Source organism: Osmia bicornis, chromosome 5 (assembly GCF_907164935.1).
Source record: "Osmia bicornis bicornis chromosome 5, iOsmBic2.1, whole genome shotgun sequence".
Taxonomy (NCBI): Eukaryota; Metazoa; Arthropoda; class Insecta; order Hymenoptera; family Megachilidae; genus Osmia; species Osmia bicornis.
Window position 1 is genome coordinate 604722 of NC_060220.1, and position 13907 is coordinate 618628.

The window sequence follows — 13907 nt, forward strand, 5'->3', positions numbered from 1 at the left end:
TCGATAACGACGCGATTCCGAGAAGAGGATCCCGTTGGACGATTTAATGGCATTCGGTGTGAGAATTTCGTGGGACGCACGTACATGTAAACAGACACGGTGTCGGCCAACATACCGTACGGGGGTTGAACACCCTAAAATTAGCCCCGCAGCGGGACGCGACGCGTATACGCGAGCGGTACGTATCGAACGTAGACCCACACGCGTGGAGAGCGTGAAAAAATGCTTACATTATCATCCGTAATTTCGTAAACACACCACGGGTTAAACTATGGGGACCCGTTGCTGCACTCGTTGCGGGTGGCCCACGAAACGCTGTGTCTTCCGTAGTGGATTTTCACCCCTGGCAAGTGGGTCTTCTGTGAAAGGAACTTGGAAATTCATTTACAGCGTTTATAATTAACACACCGTGGACGTTGAACAAACCGGGGAAAACAAATGCATCAAGTATTCACTAGCGTTTTATAATTCTATCGGGGTTGTACGGTGAGAGTTAAAGATCGGTCGGTTAATTAATTACTTATTTTAAATTCGAATTACTACGGCATAATAACGTGTCACTTGACAAGATGGCCTCGGGCGGCAACGTCCCAGCGTTGCGTGGGTGAAGGAGATAGACGCATAGGATAATGAGAAGGGTGGCACCGGTGAGACATCGATATTGACGTTCCTTCGTGTGTTGGTAGCTGCGCCAATTAAATTCGAAATTACCAGGGAAAACGAGGAAATTGTTGCTGTTTGCGTGACGCGTAATATGCCTACAAATGTTCCTGGGAACGTTTCGCGCAACCGATTTAGCATTCAACGTCATAATGACGTTTGCATTTTCGACTGGCTTGTTGTTTACTTTATTTCGAATTAAACCGCGATTAATCGTAAGCTCATCTACACGAATATCCGTATAACAGTATTTTCAGATTTATTTTTCAGCGGAAAGTTCACGATTCAATTCTAATAAGGCAATCCACCTTGAAACTTCAATCGAACTAGCCAAACCTAAATCTAAATCGCAACATATTTTACGACCTCAAAATTTCTGGTATGCAAAATTGAACGATGGCATTCAGTAATACGCATTTCGCGACAGAAATACGCATAACGAGGCTGCGCGATGCTCGCGCCACCAATAAACCGCTTTCAAACGATTTTCACGATGCTGGTCGCAGCAGGGCGATGCTCCATATCCAGTGATTATCGATCTGTAGCCGCAGATACCAATGGACACCAGAGGTCCTTTGTTCCAACACCGACACGAACCAATTTCCATTACTCCATACCCCTACTTTGCTTCTCTTCTCTGTTTTCTTTTCTTCTTTTTCCCCCTTTGTCCTTTTTCTCTCATCTGAGAGGTGCAACCAAATGCTGGGAAAAAGTGGATGGTAGGGAATATTGTAACTTCAAACCGTACCTTCCTAATTGCCAATTTTAATTGGCTTTGTTCTTTTTCTCGGTTTTCCCTGTCTTCCATTGCAACCGTTTCCTTCTCATCTCTTTTTTTTTATTCCTCGAAGAGTACCACTATGTTTGATGTAAATTAAATTCTATTTATCCAGCATCACGCTCGACGAGTTTCTTCCGTTTCTTCCTATTTCCATTTCCATTCCCACGTATACACTTCTCGTTTTGATTGTGTATTTGTAGGGTCGTACACCCCCATTTTTCCGGTTGTTACGGAATGGCGAATTTCATCCGTTTCCGTGGAAGTTTATTTAGTAGAGCTGGTTCGTTTCAATCTTGCCATTATTCCATTTTACTATCTACTTACTCGATCATCCATACTGAGCAAATATTACCGAATACCTAATCTCTTCTACAGGAAGAGAGAAAAGGAGGTTCTGATGGAATTAAAGGAATTATATGATTGCCTTTTGGTATATTTGTATTATCTTTCTAAGACATAGTACTCCTTCAGTTTCATATTCCAGCGAACCTTACCTTACATCGATCCGTTGTTTTTCTTTAAAAAAAAATTTTAGTTATCTTTATAATGATAAGGGAGCCGAGAAATAGAAGGTTTTAGAAATAAAACAAAGGATAGGAGCGAGTGCAACGATAGAAGGTTAGCTACGTGTATCGAGGTTAGGTCACGGTACTCTGGCAGCGATTCCAGTTTCGCGTTTTGCCGCAGGTCTCTGGGAAATGTGCACCTGTCGTCTTTCCCCTGGACGAGTAGACGATGGTGAAACCCCCTTCCTCCCCCGCTCTTCTCTTTGCGATGCGTCTCTTCTCTTTTCATCCTCCTTCTCCTCTATTCTGTGCCTTGCTTCCTCCGTTCGAGCTTTTACGTTGAAAATATTCGTTGAAATTTAATAGCTACCCTTTACCTATCGCGCGTATATTGTTCTTTTTTTTCCTTCGTAAAGAGTTGCGAACATATACTGTATTTACATAGAATCTAGGATCTAATAATAACGAGTTGTAGTCGGAAAATGTGCTTATATCGATGCAAATGTGTTATTGTTTCAACAGCGCCCTCTAGAACGACTTAACTCGGTCCGAACTTAAAAAAGGGGGTTCTTTTTCCCGTACCATACGCGATTTCGTAAGCTTTCACCGAACATTTCCGCCACAACGTGCATCTCGTTGCTTAGAAAAGAAAAACTGTTATACGTAAGTCGGAAACGGAGAAGGTTTACTCGTTCGATTCTCTCTTTCTCTCTCCCCGTTCATTTCGTAGAGCGTACTGTTTGTTTAAGTAAGCCGGCGGCCAAACTTTTTTTCTCTTTCCTTCTCTTGTTTGAAATTGATGATTGCACGAACCGCTAATACGGCCGCAACGGTTACGCGGGAAGGAACAAAAAAGAAATGGCGGGGACAGGAGGCGGGAAAAAGGAAGGCCGTTCAAATTGTAGCCAAAAGCGTGCGACTGCGTTCTCGGTGCCGAAATAATCGTCATTCGGTCGTGGTTTTTCCGTCGGCAATGTTTACGCCACACGTGGGAACTTAGCTGCGATGCCATCAAACTTTCCAGCCGGTTTTTACCGTGAAAGATTCTTCCCTCAAAAATGAAGTTTTTTCGTGTCCTTGCCAGCTGCTACAGCTCCGTGATAAGTAACTCGTTTCATTTTTTTTATCAATAATGTATCATGGTGCGATTTAAGTTACGTCTGTAATTCTAAACAGACGAAGAGAAAAATCTCGCACTTGGAGAACTTAAGGAGACGGAAGAATCGAGTTTCATAGAAAACGTGGGTCTTTCCGGTGCTGCGCCGACAAGGTACGCTGGTCATTCGAGGTTAAATTTCGAGCGGAGGGTCGCGTGTTCTCCTCGGCGTATTTGCACGCCGCAGGGTGGATAATTTTAAGTGTTTGCCGTGGAGATAGAGAACGAGGGCCCGATGACTTTTGCACCCTCGAGTTCCGACGCTCTAAAATTGCCCCTTGCCTGTTCGTTCTCGCGTGTGTTTGCACGGTTTAGAGGCTAATGCCGTAGCCACCATCCCGACGGTTTACATTCCGCGCAAATACCACTTCTGACGTCCATCACTTTCGCCTGTCGATCGCTAATTCGATTTCGCTTTTGATAGAGTACCTCTCGTAATCGATTAATAAACTCTGGCATTTAACCGGTTGCCATATTTACTATTTGCAATTCTACATTTGCATAGGTAATAATTGCACTTTTTAGACTCTGGGTTTTCCATAAAGCTGAGCTTCTAGGAGGAGAGTAAAGGAACAAAGTGACGCGTGCTCGAAGGGATTCTGCTAACTGGTCGATAGGTATACACTATCTTCCGACGAAATAACGGAACGGTTCTAAAGCCCCGTATTATCCGGAGCACGTGTTTCGGCAGATGCAGTTAAATCCCGCCTCGAGCAAAAGACCAGAACCGAAACTTTGCTCGCAACGTCTGTTGCTGATCAAGTTTTTTCCCCTACCAAACATTAATTGCTGTTGCCAAATAATCGTTATCAAAGTCCTCGTCTAAATCGGTTCAAGATCCAAAGAAAGCATATAATCTGAGCTAACTATTTTTTACTTCAAGCAGCCCAAAAGAAGTTTCAAGATTATTACGCGTTTACTTGAAAATGAAATTCCTTTGGGATTACACAGAGCCCTCGGTGTCGTTCGTTCGTGCAAATACAGCCGAGCGAGATATTCTTACCTTTCCATTATCGCCCACGCCTGATGCGGGCCGGAGGAGAAATAACGTTTCGCAGATCGCGACTAGAAATAATCAGGTTCGATTCCTGTAGCAGAGATCGAAAGTGCAAAAGTCCAACGAATCTTCGCGATGCTTTTAAACCGACTCGATTCACCTTCGAGCCAGTTCGTTATTATTGTAAACGTAATTTCGGGGATGCGCGACTTTTATGTGCCGCCCCCAGCTTTTTTCCTCGTAAAATTTCGTCGGTTTATTAATCCGATTCGAAGGATTGTTTTCACCTTCGATCGTGCCGTGCGAAAGAATTCTTTTTCGACCGGGTCTTGCATTTGATTCGATCGAGCGAAGTGCTGATAATTAAAAAGTTGTATTGTTTTTGCAGCTGTTTGCACGTCCACCGTGTCTGCGATCGTTTGGCAGGTAATCGCGTTAAAAAAGAAACGGGATGGGGAAAGAAGACAAAAAAAAAGAGAAATGTAACGGAATATTTTTTTTCCAAGCACTCCTTTCCGTAATACCAATAAACACATTCGACAGCCAGACAATAGTTTAACAAATGTATCGGCTGGTAACGTCGGACCCAAGGAGACTCGACGCACAGATAATTTTGAAATGAAAAAAGAAACTACACAGGATTATTCGTTGTGATTCATTATGTTTATTTCGTAACGGTTTCGTATTCGCACGAATCTCATCCTACGTTAATAAGTTTGCAATTATTAATATTAATCGTTGATACCAATACGTTTCATGTATACATATATATATATCTGTCTATTTATACATATATAGCTTCATCTATACAATCTATATCTATATATACTCTTTTTTTTAATAATATACACGCAGAGATCTATCTACTATACGATTTCGTTTAAATCGTTAACTATTCACATGATCTTGTCGTTAATAAATATATTATATTATCTCAGCTCTCGTCGGTTCAACCAATTTCGTCACAAATCGGTTGCAAGGAATGACATTTACATAGATAAATGCACAAACGACGAGACACGAAACACCTCTTCAAACTATCATATCACTTTATTTTTTTCTCTTTTACAATGAATTCTATCACGTCCTCGTCACGTTCCACTAAATTATCTAAGGAAAAACTTTCACGATTTCGAAGTGACGAATTTAGGGGGTTGATTAGTATGAAATAGAATAAAGTGTGATTTACTCTGAACTACCATAATCGCAAGCCACCATTTTAGATCTTCTCCAATATGGCGGTGAAAGATCGATGAAAATGTTCGAACGTGCCGGGAAATAGTAAGCAGTGATCGTAGAACACTGTCGGGTAATTAAAAATTATTACAAATGCAAAATAGGTTGATTCTATACCTAACAGTCGTTAACTCCATAAACATCGCGATGCAATTAAAATATATGCTTCTATATTATCACTATCATCGTTAAAAACACTGATAACGTGTACGTGACGAAAGCAACGTCTACAAGCAAAGACCTGCGCAATTTTCAGGATATTTTTTTTACCTGTTTAATTTGTGGAAGGTTTTTACAGTTGCACCAGAACTGACGTACATACGAACACGATTGCGAGGGAAAAAAGGAATTTCAAATCGGTCAAATTAGAGTAGGTCAGGACGGAGACTTGCCTTTGTTTGCTCAGGTGACTACGATCGTCATTGATATTCACAACTGTTTTCTTGGGGCACATCTCGCTCCACTCGCACTTCCGATTCATTAATGAATGATTCTAGTTGCGATAAGAGCAATCAGACATACGAAAACCAAAGGCATCAAAGTTGAACTTAACCTTCGTTTCTGCCATAAAATAATAAAAGACTTCAAATGACTGCCCACGAAAGGATTAAATTTAACATCTTCCACCATCTTTGACTTGCCTCGAAGTCCTACGATGAATCCAAGGCGAAGTAACGAAAATGTTGAGATTTAATTTAAGAGATAATTAAAAGAACAAGAAGAACGTCAGCAATGAAAAAAGTTACAAGAAGTTTTTAAAATGGTTCTCTTTGAGACGTTCAATTAGGTGCATTCAATTATCAAACTCTCCAGACTCCGTAGCCGGAGGGGAATGGAAAGAAATTGTCTCTCAGCGTACCACCGGCCAGTTTTAGGTCATATGTCAATCCACGGGCTCTTTTAGTTACACGTACGTATACGTGTAACCTTTTTTTTTGCTTCTGAACAGTTGGAACACGTGTTCGCTAATCGCAATAACGACATTAAAATGTCAAGTGGTTGCGTTGCGACCACGCACGTTTCGACAGAGTCCGGTTTCGATTTTTGTTTAGAAATTTAAAAAGATCGACGAACAGCTTGAACTCGATAATCAAAGTAAAAATCAGCTAGTTCTGAATAACTCACGATAGAATCGCTAATTTTTCCCTATTTCGTTAACATTTATCGTTGCGCTAAGACGTGCTAAATACATTCACGACTCGTGAACTTTGCCATTTTATCAGAATTTCTAGAACTTATCTAATTCCACTCTTTGGCGAGTTCTTCCGTGCTGGGGATCCACTCTTGCTTCACGTAAACCAAGCTCGGGTCGTAGTGATCGGTATGGTGCTCTTCAAGACCTCGATGATGAGGCCTTGAATTTCGGTATTCTCAGTATTTGTGCAGCGTGATGGGTAAATTGCCACTGGTGTTGACGGTGTTGCAGTCTTGGTAATATCTATGGTACAAGGGCGGCGACGGTGCTGCACTGCTCGACAGTGGAGTAGGGGGGCTGGATCTGGAAAATACGGGTTAATTTTACGATGAGTATTGATTCTTTCCAAAGAAAAACCATGTTAAACCAAATCGAACCATTTTAGCAACATTAGCTCACTGCTTTACCTGTAAAGCTGACAGCTCGGCGATTGGGTATCCTGATAAATGGCCGCGGTGTCGGGACTGGCTGCCTCTTGGTACCATTGCGAGTGTCCTGCGGTGTTGTTGTGATTTCTCGAATTGTATTCCGCGTGATCCATTATGTAACCAGCCGTGGGCGTGCAATAAGGCGCGTACATAGTTCCGGGTGGCGAACCGTTGCTCCTGGATACGGTGCTACCGTGGCCGTACCCGGTGGTCGCCATCATTGCTGCGACGGCGGCTGTCGTCGTGGTCGTGGTCGTGCACACCGCCGACAAATGGTCCCTGGACACGACCCCCGCGCCCATCGACTCTCTGCTCGTCATTATCGAGTGTGAGTGAGGGTGAGGATGCTGAAGATGAGGGTGATGCGTATGGTGCTGATTCTCTCTGGTCATCAGAGTGGCGCTATTCTCTCGCGTCGTCATCAGAGCATCGACGCTAAAGCTAGTGGGATCCAGACCCATAGAGACATCCTGGATAGCGTCCTGGTGTACTTGGTGAGCTGGATGGACCTGGTGTCCCAGGGCCGTCTGTATGACGCTTTGACCGGGTACCGCGACGGCGGCCGTCGTCGTCGCCGCGGTCGTTTTCGTGTCCTGGATCGGACTGTGAAGACCGTATTTCGCTTGCACAGCCATACAGTGACTTCCGGCATCGTTGACGGGCTCTCTCTTCGGTTTGCACAACGTCGTTTCCAACGTGTTCAACTTCTTGTTCGAAGTGTCCGACGGCGGAGGGATCACGATGTTACTGGGTTTCGCCTCTTCCTGGTTACGTTTCTCGGGTACCAAGCCTTGTCTTTTCAAAGCTTCCTCTTTCTCCTTCAGAGCATCCTTCTTCTTGAAGCGTCTACGCCGTCTCAGATAAGAACCGTTATCGAACATGTTATAACTGTCCGGATCCAAGGACCAGTAGCTTCCTTTTCCTGGCTTCTTGTCGTCCCTCGGAACCTTTACGAAGCACTCGTTTAGACTCAGATTGTGTCTGATCGAGTTTTGCCAACCCTGTTTGTTTTCACGATAATACGGAAATCGTTCCATGATGAATTGATAGATCCCATTCAGAGTGATCTTTTTGTCGGGCGCGTTCTGTATCGCCATCGCGATCAAAGCGATGTAAGAATATGGGGGTTTAACCATATCCTTACCAGGATGATGGATGTGCTGTTGAGTGATACCCGAGACCGGGTACCCTGCTGCCGTCGCATACCCACCGTAGCGATACTGCTCGTAATATCCTGGTGCGGCGCCCACTCCTGGATAAGATGGAGTTCCCATTCCAACGGGAACGGCCGTTGCGTGCCGGTAATAAGCATTTTGTTCACCGAACAGTGTATGCATTTTTATTACGGATAGTGTCTGTGCGCGCGAAAATTCGAGTAAAGATTCAACGGCACTTGCCGTGAATCTCTCTGACAGTACCTAGATCACTATTAAGCGAAACGTCCTCAGCGCCCAACGACCGACATTATTGATATCCTAGATATTAATTATGCCGATTTCACTCACTGATCTCGATCAGTCACTTTTAGTAACTTACACTTTATTCCACAAGTTAACAACGAGTAGAAATTCTAATGTAAGGAATTTCACTAAGGCGCGGTGATTAATTGTCACGCGAGTTCACGGGTCCCGTTCAACGGTCACTCACTTAACTCTCGGTACGGAGGAACATGATCGTGGTTGATTCGATCGATGGATCGTACGGCGAACGATCAATTCCGTTGATCAGACAGAGACGGCGGGTTCGTTTACTCGTTAGCCGCGTTTAAATGGCTGTTTTGTTGACGCTTTCCGGAATATCTCCGTAGTCCGGGCAAGTTGGTCTCGGCGATCGAGGAAGACAAGCGAGACGGCGTGGTGCGAGACAAGGGAGCATCCAGTGGTCGATGCAAGGCTAACCCGTAAACCCGCGTGCACGCGTATTATGATACACAACAGGCCGGAGTTTACTCAACCCCGAGTAAAAACACACTGGGGCCTCGGCCTCGCGAGCAACCGAAGTGTTCGGTCTCGACCAGCACGGCTGCGCGACCCCGTGCGTGGCGCCTCTCTTCGAAAAATCACGAGAACCGCGTCGTTGCCTGCCGCCTATTCTTCAAACGCCCCTCTCATTGGTCGAACGGGATCATGTGACTCCACCTACGAGCGTCGACCAATCGGTGAACGGATATTAAAGGGAAGTCCGTGGACGCCTCTGCGGCCGAGTCAGCAGGGATCGAGCGACGGTCTTAACCTAGTCACGCCCTCGCTGCCCGCGCAGGGCCGACGCAACAAAAGCGAGACAATGAGCGTCGCCCTGTGTGGTGTGAGAACTCGCGAAATTTTTCCGCGTACGACTTTCGCCGCCGTCGGATACCTTTTTCTTACCATCGACAGATTTGACAAATCGGTTAACTTAAGGCGGACCCCACTGGCAACTTGGAGAACCAAGAGTCGGCCGAACGCTCCATGCGATGGATTTCGAGCATGTCAGAGATACGTCAAAGTGATACGATTAACCACGTGGTGTTTCTATCCTAATTGATTTGCGTTTCATCTGGGATTCAACAGTGTTCATTTTTTTTGTCCGGGATAGTGAGATGTTAGGCAAAGTTTCGAATTAGTGGTAACCATCGTTCAAGACGGTATTGCCCAGTTAGTGGTCGCAGGCTTGGGACCTTATGGCGACTACTATCCGGGCAGGTAGGTGTTCTAGGAATTCTTTGGTCTTATCTTTCTCCGGTTCACTTCGGGGTAGTATGTACATCCTATTTTGGTGCCAGTATCTGTACTTTCTTATCATAACACATTACTGCAGCTTTTGTACACCCATTTTCTTTATATCCATTTGTGTAAACATTAATTTAAACGCTATTGAAGTTGTCAAAAATACATTTCCTTTAAATTTCCATTCAATGTCGTGTAATGATAAGGTTCGCGAAGTTCATTGACATTTGCGCAAGCATACGTTTACCAAAAATTTCCAAACGACTAAAAGAGTTGTGATTACACTTGCATTTGATTAAAACTCCTCTCTAAAATTGGATACTTGTTCGAGAAATTCAGATAGACGTGTAATCCGTGAACGAAGAAATTCGAGAAACCCTGAGGAAAAGACTCGAGTGGTAGAGTTATATAGATAAGGGAGAGACATCACGTTCTTATAGCGGAGGGATTCAATTTGGCGTCTGTTTTTCCAAGGGTTCGACTCCGGCCTTGCAAAAACACTCGACGGGACACCTCGGCTTCCATCTTTTGCGTTTCTCTGCTCCTTACGAATCCCTCCAACTTCTATCCAGCTTCTCAAAATATCTTTGATCGTCGGGATGTTCTACTTTTTCGGTCCCGGTTCCGCGAAACCTCACCCGCGCCATCGACGATAGATCTCTGAACCAATCGATAACTCCAACAATATTTTACCGCTTTTTTCCTTTGAAATTATATTACAAACAGGATATTAATTCTATCAACGTACATCATTTGATAATTATCATTTCTTTTTTCATTTTGAGAAATTTTTGAGAAAAAAATCTCCTTTTGTTTTTCATTATCGAAACTCTTTCGAGAACTTGGAAGGTTTCTGAAGACGATGGTTCGTAAATTACGGAAGCCTGTTGAAAAGGAAGGTTATCTTGAGAAAACATTCCGTATGATGATTTATCAGATTCTTGATAACGATTGTGTCTGGCTGAGTTCCAATTATTTTGCGAACACACTGTTCGGTTCCGTGAATCGAGAATGACGAATGAGGCGAACATGTGCGACAATTACAAAAGATACTAATTTCAATAGCATTAATTGTTGCATTGTCTTTTTTACAAATATTTGCACCGTTTTTAATTTTCGATTGCTGGAACCACGAAGAACATCTCCTTTTATTATCGAGACAAGTAGAGTGGAAAGAACGCTCTTTATAGTCATTTTTTTATAATCTATCGTTCGCAAGGGATAGTCGTTCCGCAGAATGCGGAAGGGTAAAATCGATGACACGAAAGCGAGGTCTAATTTTCATTTAAATGAAACGACGTTCACTGTAGGTGTTTCGATTCGGTCCTTTCCTAGCCGCCGTCGCCTCGGGCTAAGCGAAACGCTTTCGAACTTTCGACCAAAGTTTAATTGTCTTTTGCTTGCGTTCTATCTAAATTCGTCGCTCACCGTAACCAACGTTTCTCCAGCGGTTAATCTAGCCGATAAGATCGTCGTGTCTAGTGTTTTTTCCTGCTCCATTACGACGTACCGCATCCTTTTGATAGACTGAAAAATTCTGGAAAACTATAGCGCAAACCTTTCGAAAAATAAGAAAGAGATTCGCCTTTAAATTTAACGATCAAAAGAATATATGAAATCGTAGTGTCGATAAAAATGCTAATAATCGGTATCTTGTTTCACATCGACCCGCGTCGACGAGCACCTCTCTCGAGGTGTTTAAGAAATTTCGAGGTCTTTCCAAATAAACCACCACCATGACCTATCCTATGCGATCGGATGCCGTGGATATGGCCGTACTCTTTTTTGCCCGGCAGAAACAATAAACCCTGGGAATTTCGAGGGGTCCAGGTTACGTCACTGCCAGAAGAAAGTTCATTTTCTTTATGACACATCGCTGTTCGCGAATTGTAGGAAAAAATAATGTTACATCGTGTTCGTCTTTCATAAATAATCATCCGGTGTTTAAAGGCTGCCTTTCAACGATGGGAATTATAATTTCCGTTTGATTCAATTCTAATCTTAATTTTCCTAATCAGATAAATATTTTACCACCCCGTGGTGGGTGTATACAACCCCATGCCGTTGTTAATTCACCCTGCTTAATGGCGTACGTGTTTCTGTCATAACAGATTGATAAGGATAACGATTGAATAAAGTTTGACGAGACAATGCAAACGAAAGTTCAGGTGTTTCGTCGCGTAATTTAATGTGTCTGGAAGGTGACGACATTGCAGGTCGTAACAATGTCGAGAAGGAAATGAACGTCGTTATCGCGAGGACGAGCATTATTGAAGCAGACGAAATGTGGCTGTATTTTTAAAACAAATTTCAAAAGTCTTTCGAAAGAACAATACGGTACGGAAAAAGGAAAGGAGAAAATTATTTTAGTGTCGCGGAAATTTCTGTATCACAAATGACATTGATTGACTCGAACGTCGAATTTCCCTGAGGATCGCGGACTAATAGAAACGGAGCGAAAGAAAAGCGCGTCTTCTACTATTTTTATCTAGAAACTAGTCCACGTCGAACGGCATATCGTACGATCGGATTAACCGGAGGAAGTCTCTTCGGATTCCGTATGCTTCTTGTCTGCTCCTGACTCGGTGTTTACATAACGATGAAATTTAATTCTCGGGACCACCGAACTTAGGAACTCGTGTAAACCAATACGCGGACCGAGTAGCCAGCGACTAGCGCAAAAACGCCTAAGAAAAACCCTGTGAAAATTGTTGGACGTCTCTTTTTTTTTACTTGTACAATGATCTTCGTGTACGATTCGACAGAACGAAAGGGATTAATTGATTGCTAGCTCCGAGACACGAGGTTCTAATGAATGATCGATGATGAATTATTTTCAAATTGTAAAATAGATAAGTGAATTATCGGAAAGTAGAATAGGGTGCGGTTCGGATTATTCAAGTCCTCCGAGGTTGTCGAGGGTTTCTGCAGTAGGTTTGGATGTTCTGCAGCGAACGGTGTGTTTGTCTTTAGAGGAAGCAGCAATTCTGCATCGTATCTTCCACGAGCTTGTAATTCGTCCGGGTTTACGCTGCACCCGTTTCCACGCGTTTTCATGCAAGAATATGACGCGGCCGCGGCCCGATGCGATCCGCGCATAAAAATAACAAACACGCCGGTGCAGCGAGTCTGCTGTTTCTCAAATCCGCTAAGAGAAAAAGATAATCTGGTTAACATTACCACCTTCCTGCAATAGGAGACCTCCTTTTTATTTCCAGCCTTCGATAAACCCGGTTCTGCGAATCAAGAATTCAGAGGAATTAATATTTCTACATATTATTCGCCTCTAAGTGTGTCTAGCCCTTAATAATTTAATTCCTTCGGATCGCTGAACTAATGATAATTTTAATTTCGAAAAGTAGTAGATACTAGCGAACTGTAGATCGCAAAATCGACGGTTTTTCCCGGTAAAACGAGAAACCTGTCTCGTGCCGATAGGATTGAATCCTGCCTGCGGTACGAGGGTGCGAAGTTGAAAAGGGCCAAAGCGGAATTCAGCCGAACAATGCGTACCGGGTGGCAATTTCACGCGACACGTCTCACCATCAGCATATCAATAGGCCAGCGGGATTATCTGGATGTGCAGTGATATTCCGCGGTTGGTTCCGCCAGATAGGGTTGCGCAGTTTCGCTTGCACGTACACCTTCTACCCCATACTCCGTGTGCTTGTGGATGTGTCTACTTTGATGCGCCTCTCCGCACCACCCTATTGCGTGCAGATTTAGTCGACTGTATCATCGAACGATTTATGCGAAAGTAACAGAAGTTCGGTTCATCGTTTTCTCGTTACATCGTGCACGAAATTTGACGTCTTTATCAAGTAGAAAAAGTTTGATACATATATTTTTTTTTTAAATGAAGTAGTAATATTGTATTTGATAGGCCATCCTTTGAAGGAATCTCTGACTGTTTTGATTAGAGCTTAGTAACATTATAATGCGACTGATTCGCTACGGATGAAAACAAACTCTACCGAGTTCAACTTTGTCCCCTTTCGTTCCGCGTCCCTTCGGGTATAACCACGAGACGTTTATTTTTCTTGAAAACGTATCAGCCGCATTTCCTTCCTCATTGTCTGCCTTAAGGAAATAAATCTACTGCCAGACTGTCCCGGGCCGGGTCGTTTCTTCGTGTCGTCTCGACGTTTCCATCTTTCCTCTTCGGAAACGAACAGTTAGTAAACAATTGTCCATTAGCTGACTATTAAATGAAATGAAAAGGAGCTTATACCTAATTGGCAAT

At 43.5% G+C, this 13907-nt stretch overlaps 1 protein-coding gene and 1 long non-coding RNA gene across 3 annotated transcripts in view; one reads left to right on the forward strand and one right to left on the reverse strand.

Annotated features, from left to right (window-relative positions):
• Window positions 1-13907, forward strand: part of LOC114882675 — a 32236-nt gene that overhangs the window by 14172 nt on the left and 4157 nt on the right. The window lies entirely within an intron of this gene.
• LOC114882663 (fork head domain-containing protein crocodile) lies at window positions 4780-8916 on the reverse strand. Its single transcript, XM_029199561.2, has 2 exons — window positions 6939-8916; window positions 4780-6834 (listed from the first exon to the last, which is right to left on the reverse strand). The coding sequence occupies exons 1-2, from the start codon at window positions 8294-8296 to the stop codon at window positions 6708-6710; spliced, it is 1485 nt and encodes a 494-aa protein (XP_029055394.1). The 5' UTR covers window positions 8297-8916; the 3' UTR covers window positions 4780-6707.